The 9,505-nt window shown below is 53.7% G+C and overlaps 5 protein-coding genes across 5 annotated transcripts; 2 read left to right on the forward strand and 3 right to left on the reverse strand.

The window, feature by feature from the left end:
• Window positions 1-60: 60 nt before the first annotated feature.
• EsH8_IV_000913 (ATP-dependent DNA helicase YKU80) lies at window positions 61-2,604 on the forward strand (the record flags this gene model as incomplete). The annotated part of the gene is made up of 7 exons (XM_083265803.1): window positions 61-548; window positions 598-658; window positions 709-1,260; window positions 1,313-1,707; window positions 1,765-1,976; window positions 2,062-2,528; window positions 2,587-2,604. 7 exons carry the CDS (start codon window positions 61-63, stop codon window positions 2,602-2,604), a joined length of 2,193 nt encoding a protein of 730 aa, XP_083124698.1.
• A 162-nt stretch (window positions 2,605-2,766) lies between these two features.
• EsH8_IV_000914 (uncharacterized protein) lies at window positions 2,767-4,540 on the reverse strand (the record flags this gene model as incomplete). The annotated part of the gene is made up of 4 exons (XM_083265804.1): window positions 2,767-3,190; window positions 3,241-3,969; window positions 4,036-4,082; window positions 4,130-4,540. 4 exons carry the CDS (start codon window positions 4,538-4,540, stop codon window positions 2,767-2,769), a joined length of 1,611 nt encoding a protein of 536 aa, XP_083124699.1.
• A 1,320-nt stretch (window positions 4,541-5,860) lies between these two features.
• On the reverse strand, window positions 5,861-6,331 carry EsH8_IV_000915 (mitochondrial import inner membrane translocase subunit TIM14; the record flags this gene model as incomplete). The annotated part of the gene is made up of 3 exons (XM_083265805.1): window positions 5,861-6,002; window positions 6,094-6,221; window positions 6,281-6,331. The coding sequence occupies 3 exons, from the start codon at window positions 6,329-6,331 to the stop codon at window positions 5,861-5,863; spliced, it is 321 nt and encodes a 106-aa protein (XP_083124700.1).
• A 482-nt stretch (window positions 6,332-6,813) lies between these two features.
• Window positions 6,814-7,636, forward strand: EsH8_IV_000916 (ribosomal protein L24e-domain-containing protein; the record flags this gene model as incomplete). Its single annotated transcript, XM_083265806.1, has 3 exons — window positions 6,814-6,818; window positions 6,903-7,014; window positions 7,082-7,636. 3 exons carry the CDS (start codon window positions 6,814-6,816, stop codon window positions 7,634-7,636), a joined length of 672 nt encoding a protein of 223 aa, XP_083124701.1.
• A 686-nt stretch (window positions 7,637-8,322) lies between these two features.
• On the reverse strand, window positions 8,323-8,927 carry EsH8_IV_000917 (uncharacterized protein; the record flags this gene model as incomplete). Its single annotated transcript, XM_083265807.1, has 2 exons — window positions 8,323-8,715; window positions 8,835-8,927. 2 exons carry the CDS (start codon window positions 8,925-8,927, stop codon window positions 8,323-8,325), a joined length of 486 nt encoding a protein of 161 aa, XP_083124702.1.
• Between the last annotated feature and the right edge of the window lie 578 nt (window positions 8,928-9,505).

A 9,505-nucleotide genomic window follows, 5' to 3' on the forward strand; every position in this document is an offset into this window, starting at 1 on the left:
CGCAAGCCCAATGTCGGATCTTTAAATCTCTCTATTCACTTTTCCTCCCATCAACCCACAATGGCCGACAAGGAGGCATCAGTCTACATAGTCGACCTCGGCTCGTCCATGGCCGACTGTCACAATGGCCGTACTGAATCTGATCTGGACTGGAGTATGCGCTATGTATGGGACAAGATCTCAACCACCGTCGCAGCATCGCGCAAAACATGGACCGTCGGCTTCGTTGGTCTCAAGACGGATGAGACTCGGAATGCGATGCAGGATGACGAGGGCTACGAGAATATTTCCGTCATACAGGGACTTGGCCCCATGACCATGACGTCTCTGAGGGAGCTCAAAGATGCCACCAAGCCTAGTGAGACGGATACAGGTGACGCAGTCTCTGCCGTAGTTATTGCGGTGGACATGATCGAAACCTTCACCAAGAAGCTCAAGTATAAGCGACGCATCTACCTTGTCACCGATGGCCTGGCTCCAATTGACGCCGATGATGTCGACTCGATTGCAAAAAAGATTAACCAGGATGGAATCGAGTTGATTGTTCTGTGAGTTTCACAAAGCCGTCGAAAAAGGTCTTTTACTAACATGTCTCAGGGGCGTGGACTTTGACGATGCAGAGTACGGCTTCAAGGAGGAAGACAAGCCATCGATCAAGGTCCGATATCCTTACTCACTCTCAGCATCATATAACTCACATTCCCATAGAAAACAAATGAAGCAATTCTTAAGGACTTTGTGTCAAAATGCGACAACGCCCAGTTCGCAACCATAGCAGAGGCGATTGGCGAGCTCGACACCCCCCGCCTCAAGCCTGTCAGGCCCTACAAGACATACGACGGGCCCCTGACCCTTGGCCACGCCGACCCTCCCGCGGATCTTAAGATTCCGCCTACGCCCGTAATCATCAACGTTGAGCGCTACTTCAAGACCAAGCAAGCCAAAGCCCCGACCGCCTCCACCGTTGTCGTGTCGGCAGAAGGACAGGGTATTTCGTCTCAGTCGACACACACCATCGACGGTGATGCCATGGAGGGCGTCGAGTCAACGTCGGGCTTTGCGGCTGTCAAGTCTGCTCGCACGTACAAGATCAACGACCCCGAGGCACCCGGCGGTAAGCGCGACGTCGAGTTCGACTCGCTGGCCAAGGGGTACGAGTATGGCCGGACGGCGGTGGCTATTAGTGAGTCCGAGTGGAATGTCACCAAGCTCGAGACAGTTAGAACTTTCACCATCATCGGCTTCATCCCCTGTGAAAAGGTATGACCGGATGACATATCCGTGCCCGCATCTTTTGCTTACTCGGTCATAGTATGAGCCCTTTCTAAACATGGGCGAGACCTGCGTAACAGTAGGTCGAAAATTCGACGAAAAGTCCCAACTTGCCCTCTCCTCCCTCATCCACGCCCTGTACGAGCTCGAGTCCTACGCCGTCGCCCGGCTCGTCATCAAGGAGAAAAAGGATCCCGTCCTGGTTCTCCTCGCCCCGCGCATCGAGCCAGACCTCGAGTGCCTCTACGACGTGCCTCTACCCTTTGCGGAAGACGTCCGCAGCTATCAGTTTCCGCCCCTCGACCGGGTTATCACTGTCAGCGGGCAGAAGATCACGACAAACCATCGCCTTCTTCCCGGCGACGACCTCACCGAGGCGATGAGCGACTACGTCGATTCCATGGACCTGGCCACCTTTGGTAGCGACGATGATGGGTATGCGCTGTCAATGGTCTGAATTGGTAGGGTGGTGCCGCTGACGTTTCGGTGCAGGAATCCGGCAGAATACGCCGCCATCGACGAAACCTATAACCCAATCATCCACAGAATCAACCAGGCGATCCGGCAGAGGGCAGTCGACCCCGAAGGCCCCATCGATCCCGTTCCACCAATCCTCGTCCGCTACGCGGCGCCGCCAGACGACCTAGTCGAGAAATCGAAATCCCAAGTTGAGACCCTCATCACAGCCGCCCAAGTTAAGAAAGGTAAACCTCTCCTGTACCGAACCCCTCACTGCCCCCACCCTTTTTTCCTGCGGATTTTTGGCTCACAATGAAACCCACCAAACAGTACCACCCAAAGCAAAGGGCAAGCGGAAATACGAAACAACCAAGCCCCTCTCCGGCCTGGACATTGACGCCCTCCTTGGGACACAGCCCAAGCGCGCCAAGATCTCGGCGGAAAACGCCATCCCGGAGTTCATGCGCGCCCTCGCCGTCGCGGAGGAGGTCTCGGAGATCCAGGACGCCGCACAACAAATGGGCGACATCGTGGGCCAGCTCATCGCCGACAGCTTCGGGGACAGCAACTACGCCCGCGCCACCGAGAACCTGGGTGTCCTGCGTCAAGGGATCGTCGACCTCGAGGAGCCTGGTGTTTACAACGACATCATCCGGGACCTCAAGAAGAAGATACTCTCTGGCGAGCTTGGAGGCGACCGCAGGGAGATGTGGTGGAAGATCCGGACGTCGAGGTTGGGACTTATTGACCAGGCGACGTCCGAGGTGTCGAATGTTACGAGTGAGGATGCTAACGAGGTTTGTCTTTTCTTCCGAGATGCCCATGCTCGATGTACCATCACTAACATATTTGCAGTTCCTGAAATCAAAATAACGGGGTATATAGCGGGCGTTTGTTTGCGACTATCAGGGAGTGGTATTAGTTGTAGATTCCAATCGAATCCTTCACAACCTCCCATAAAACCCAAGCCACTCTCCTCGTTCCCCCGTGCTAGCAACGTGTGTCAATAAGTAGCTCCCTATGTTAAAGCCCAAGTCACTGCTTTTCCTCCAGTAGACCTTGACTCTTCTGATCCTTCCCCGTTATTGCCCCAATGGCCAGGCCAAGCATAGCCTGCATGGTGTAGGCCGCGTCATTGCCTGCGTTATGGAGGTTGCTATGCGGAATGCCCAGGTCACCTAGCACGATTCCCAGGCTGCGACCCTGCGTCTGCTTGCTCCAGACCTGGTGCATATCCTTGGTATCGAGGGTGCGACTCATCACGCCGTTCACGCCCCAGGGCTGCACGCCTATATTTTTCAGATAGCTGATGTCGGTGTTGAGATCGTGGCCGAGAAGAACGATATTGCGATATCGTCCTTCAACCTCAGGAACACCCTCTTGGCCGGAGACCGAGAGACCATTGAGCGTGGAAATAATCGTGTTGGCAAGTTCGCTGAGCTTGGGGTATTCACTCTTGCTGCAAGCTGTTAGTTACCGCTCACGCTCACTAAATAACATGATACTCACCCGAAATTGAAGAGATCAGGGCAGCCCTTCACGTATTTTCGATTCTGGATGTGGCGATGTTCGTCAACGATGAGGTGTCGGTTGTTAATGAAAGGCAGCCAGTTGCAGCCAATTTGGCCAGGCGGGATGCCGACGATTTTCTTTGTATCCAGAATGGAGATTCCGATTTCAAGGAAGGTGCCATGGTGCTCCTCAGCAACCTCAATATCGATACACACGAAGACTACTTTCTGATCCTGTATATAAGGGACTGGCTTGTCAAGCTCAATCTTCTTCATCTTATCGCCGACTTTACCAGCGGTAGGACGAAGACCAAGGTACAGCTGGGCATCGTAGAGGGACTCTTCGCGGTTGTGTGCCTTTTTCTCCTTCTTCTTCTTGCTCCTGCTCTTTGAGTCCTCGCAGTTTTTGTGAAGGTTGAGGAGGGAGATGAGCATCTCCTTCCCAAATATAGTCGCATTCGGACAGGCATCGTCCTCTTCAGGGGGCGGGATCGACTCTCGGATGGCCCTGTACTCATTGTACGATGCTGAGCGAGCAATGTACTTGGGACGAATGGTGCAGCTTGATCCGAAAGTGACGTAAAACATCTCGCCGGGTTTGCCATGGGGAATGGTAAGCTTCGTCTGGATGGATGCATTGATGACATCCAGGAAGTGCTCGAACTGCTTTGTGGGAACGAAGATGAAGGGCGCCTGGTCCAAAGCCCGAGGATCATAGATGTAGAAACTAGAAATCATTAGTTCATCATATTTAATAGCCGAATTCCTGATATGGCTCTCAGGGAAGACTTACAAATCCCATGTCTGCTCCTCAGTCATTGCGTCGAAGAAAGGAGCTGTCTTCAACATGTCAGCCAAAAATCTACACTACGTGACGAGAAACCAACCTTAGGGCGGTTGGTCTTGCCGATGAAGCTCATGTGGTACCGTTGGACCAGATTCCAAGCTACAAAGGACATTCCCTCCTGTGACATCTCTCCCGCCTTCATCTGCTTGAACTCGGGAAAGTCCTGCATCATGAGGCTGTTGAAGTCGGCGGGGGCCAATTTCTCGGACTTCGAAGGTTCGAGTGGCGGTCCAATATAACCCGTGTTTGACTTGGTGGCCGATTTGGTGATCGACTTTCCCTGCAAAGCGGCTTTCTGGGCTGCGAGGTGCCGGTCTAGAGCAAGGGTGTCCAAGGTGAAGTCCTCAATAATCTCCTCCTCTGTTTCTTGCTGCGGGTCTTCCTTGAAGCGGATAGCGTTGCCAAAGGCTTTGGTTAGACGCTCGATCTGCTCAGCTCGGATATCCTCCATGACCATTGAAGTTTGCAATTGGAAGAGGAATAAAGCCACGTAGGGAAACAAAATCGATAATAATGACGATGAGTGATGGACGGGTCTTGATCAAGATGGTGGTGGAGGTGGAGAGAAAGACCCGGGCAAGTGAAGTTCACCTAAAAGCGCATGTGGATGGCTGGTTGATTGAGTTGAAGGTAGATAGCGTGCAAAGGGAAGAAGCGGTAAATAACCGTCTTGAAAAATAGCTTGAGTTGAAAGATGAGGCACAGGCAGGCAATGGCGCGAGGATGTACCTTCCTCAACAGTAGCTCGACGGCAAAAGCAATTACAACAGCGACAGCGATAGAAGATAATAGTAATTACACACACACACACACACACACACACATATATATATATATATATATTGATTATAGGAATGACGACAAAGGCAAGAACAGTACTAAATATGTCAACAAGCATATTGGGGATAAGAAGCACGCTGCATGGACTACGTGCTTTTCATATGAACTAATGCACATTAAGGCAACAATATAGATTTGGATTCCGGTTAACTAGCTCTGCTGCTTGATGCTATAAGCTCGGGTTGCAAGAAGAATGACCATAAGTCATGGTTATTATGTCTCTTACGTAGAGAATATGAACTCACCCACACTGTGATTGCCACATCTAGGTTTAAGCCACAACCCGGAAGACACTTCTCTGAACTCTGACGCTCTGACCGATACTTGTGGCATACACGCATGTGACTGAATACATGATGAAGGGACGTGAGGGGGCGTGAGTTGAGAGCAAGTTTGGTAGAGAGTTGACTACAGAACTTGGGCAGAAGTGTCAGGGGTAGCTGCTCGTTCCTTTGTAGTTACATAATTACAAGCTTGTTACAGCAAGATCAGCTTTGAAACCGATGATTCCTGAGATATCCAGGAAAGTTCCCTCATAACGAGGTTTATCAGTGCGTGTAAGTAGAGCGATACCCATGGAAAAGATACCGGCCTGCCTGGGGTAGTTAGTTCCTACCCATGTTCTTTATCCACGACTTATGCACGGAACTTGAGTAATCTTTTATCACACATGAATGAGACGAATGAGTCTATCGTAGGTGGAGAGAAGAGAGACGAGGGGCCTCGTGCCATTATACATATGTTACAACATACCCCTATACCCAAAGACCAGCCGAACACGACCCTTTTCCTCTTGGGTCACCCAGAAACGCCACCGCTATGAATAACGACCAGTCTGCTATTACAGAACATCAACCGCGAGCGACCTCGCAGGGAGATCGCCGTGGCACATGAATCTTCGTGTTGTACATTCGATTCCCCTTTGTCAATGTCAAGAGGCAGTCTTCTCGAGCATTTCCTTCGCCTCGTTGACCTTTGTCGCGAGGTACGGGCTTCCGCCGCGATCGGGGTGGTTGAGAAGCATCAGGTTGCGATGCGCCTTGCGGATCTTGTCGCGGCTGAGACCGCTCTCCCTATGACGCACGTCGTGTTAGCTTTCCGAGGCCCTGGTACCCAACATCTCCGAGCGAGACAGCTCGACGTCCGGGGGAGTCGTTGGCTTACTGGAGAGACAGAATGAGGCAGGCCTCGCGCTTGTTCATCTTGGGCTCGAAGCCGCCCTTGTAGAAGGCCTTGCCCATCGCGCCCACGCCACCGCGAGATCGGCGCCATGCGACCAGACCGGCTCGGCCCTGCGGGAGGAAAACCTGTCAGTTGCGGTGCTTCGCAGAGAGGCGGGGCGTAGACCTACCAAGAAAGCTGCAACGGCAGCGCCGGCTCCAACTGCGAGAACAGAGGCCATGTTCGTGGATTTCGGTGTCGGGAGGGTGAGGGTGGTGGGTGACTGAGAAAAAGCGGGTGGTATCGCGAAGAAGGTCCTAGAGAGAGAGAGCTTTTTTTCTGGAGTCGCCGTCCATTGAGAGAAGCCCGTGATGCGCCGGTCCTGGTCCGTGCATTTGGGTGCTGTTCGGAGCGTCACGTTATTCCGAGTAGGAAAGCACACGGGTAACTGTCAGCCGGTGGAGACTTGGTCCCTTGGTCCCACCAATCCCGTTTTCATTCTTATCGCGCGAGTTTTGCCCCACCAAATTGTCAATCGATAAGCGGCACCTTGGAGGCGGCAGAAGAAAAATTTCTAAAAAACTTCTGTAGGCAAGGCTTCGATCACCGCCTTCCGCTGAACGTTCCCCCCCCGTTGGAAGCGTCTGATCCAGCGACAACAACCACAACAATCAACCTTGTGACTTTCCCCGTGATACCCGTGAAGGTATCAACGCCGTCGCAATGAGGTACGTCCCTGTTCAATTGCTTCTTCACTAGGAAGTTGCCAATGCAGTTATCTATTCAAAGCTTCTAACTCTCATACTTTCTAGAATCGAGACATGCTATTTCTGCAGTCGCCCTGCTTACCCGAGCAAGGGCATCACCTTCGTCCGCAACGATGCCAAGCTCTTCCGCTTCTGCCGCAGCAAGTGCCACAAGAACGTACGTCCTCCGGTCCAGTTCTGACCGTCTTGGAAACCCCGTAGCTAACAGCTCTGCCCACCACCAGTTCAAGATGAAGCGTAACCCTCGCAAGCTGAAGTGGACAAAGGCCTACCGCGCCTCGGCCCACAAGGAGATGACCGTCGACAGCACCCTCCAGTTCGGTGCCCGCCGCAACGTCCCCGTCCGCTACGACCGCGACCTCGTCGCAAAGACCCTCAAGGCCATGGAGCGCGTCACCGAGATCCGCTCCCGCCGCGAGCGTGTCTTCTACAAGAAGCGCATGCAGGGCAAGCGCGAGCGCGAGCTCGCCACGGCCCGCAAGCTCGTCGCTGAGCACGAGCACCTGCTGCCCCGTCTGCGCGGTTCCGAGAAGAAGAGGCTCGCCGCCGAGGGTGCCACCGAGGACGAGATCGCCGCGTTGGAGGCCGAGGGCCGCATGTCCAAGTCCAAGTCCAAGGTCGGAAAGGTGTTTGGCCGCGAGAAGATCCGCCAAAAGGTCACCGTCGACGGCGACGTCGTCGAGGAGCGCGAGGGAGTTATGCAGGAGGAGGACGGCGAGTGGGACGACGATGCGGAGGACAACGACGACGACGAAGAGGACGTCGAGATGGAGGACTGAAGATGAGGTGACGTCTACAAAAAGTTTCAGGGGAGGAAGACGAAGAAAAAAATCGAATGCGCGAGAGAGAAAGAAAGAAAGACAAAATGCTAATCGATGGACCTCTCCCTCCCCTTCATGGGTGGAGGTGGTTTTGGGGTTTGTTTTATGGGCGTTCAGGGATACAAAGGCGGTAGCATCGACGGCGTTTGGTGGCTCTGATGGGAATACCAAAGAAAAGTTATCCAAGGTCCAGATTCAGATCAGTACCCTGTCATCTCAGTCGCCGCCTTTGCTTTCCTCTGTCTTCTGGATGCTGTGCCCCCAAGGCGTGTGCTGTGGCCTGTTCTACTGGGACACCCAGCCGGCGGGGCACTTCTGTCTGCGAGCAGGATGTTTACTACGAATCTAGAGCAAGTACGGGGGCGTGAGGTGCTCTGCTGACATGATGGCATATACAAGGTAGCCCTTCCCGGGAAAAGAGCAAGTAAGATAGATATCGCAAATGCGAGCCCACAAATACCGTCAAACCACTGGTGTAGCCGCTATCCGCGGAGAGCAATCTGCAAGTGAACCGCCCAAAGCGAGCGTTGCGGGTATCAATACTCTAGATGCTCTACGCACATCTTCCCATAACTCCCCAAATCGCCCGGCACCAAGCATCGGCGGCGGGCTAGTCGAACATGTACACCACTACCCCTTGGATATCAAGCGCCCTCCTCGTCTACCTTGGCGGAATGCTGATATGCCCTGGGCGGCATAGCAAGCCCAGCCTCAACATCCTCAATAATCTTCCTCTCGAGCGCCTGCTTACGCTTGGCCTCCTCCTCAGTCGTCTCGCCGCCAGGCACGCTCGAGTCCCCGTAGTTGCCCGCGCCGCCCCTCCCGGAAGCGCCCCTCGACGACCGCGCAAGGCTGGCGCTCACTGCCGCCTGCGTCCTGTCCGCGACCGCCTCCTGCTGCTTGGCGTCCGGGACCGAAGACGAGTCGTGGAAGTTGCCCGCCCCACCGCGGCCTGCGCGCGCGTACCCGCTCGTTGGCGATGTTGGGCTGGTGGTCGACGCGGCGACGGCGTCCGTTGTCTTCTGGGCCTCGACGTCCTACGGGTCGTTGCGATGTAAGTCGACGTCACTGTCACGGAAGGAACGGAGCTATCGCCGAATGGGGAAGGAAAAACAGAGAAGTAAATATTGAATATTTTGAATGAGACTGCACGCACCTCGGGCTTGGCCTTCTCGACTTCTTCGACGTCCTTTTTCGAGTAAAAGTTCCCTGCCCCGCCTCGGCCGACCTTGCGGAATACGTCAGACATGGTCTTCGCTGGGTAACTTTTTCAATCGGACAAAGTTTAAACCAAACGACCCAAAAGCTTTTGGCTGGTATCAAAGAACGAAAGAGAAAAAAAAGGACAATTGATCCAAAAAGAAAGGAAACGAGGCCTCCCTGCCTGGCAAAAGCTAATGACGAACGGTTTAGATAAGGGAAGCAGGGCGAAATATGATGATAATGGCTCAAGGGACGTGACGTGCGGCTGTGTTGTAAATGACAATTACTGATACCGGCCAGCCACTCGCAGGTTGTGGCGCCGCGGCACCGCGGGGTCGCTTATAGCTGCGTGGGAGGAGGGCCGCCCCCAGACTCCAGACCACTTTAAGTCGGTGTCCGCAGCCGGCCTTGGGCAAAGCACATTCCTTTGTCGATGAAGACATTCCGTTTTCTGGGGTTGCCGCGCGCCGGTTGCTAGAGTCGCTTTTTTATTTTTAATTCTTTGGAAGGGGCTTTTTGTTACTTTCGACGTCCCTTCTTTCTCCCCTCACAGAACGCGTGCGGCTCGTTGGGGAAGAAGGGCTAGAGTGACTCAGCATTCGCGTGCCGATCGCTGCATTCGAG

Source organism: Colletotrichum jinshuiense, chromosome 4 (assembly GCF_051148585.1).
Source record: "Colletotrichum jinshuiense chromosome 4, complete sequence".
Lineage (NCBI taxonomy): Eukaryota > Fungi > Ascomycota > Sordariomycetes > Glomerellales > Glomerellaceae > Colletotrichum > Colletotrichum jinshuiense.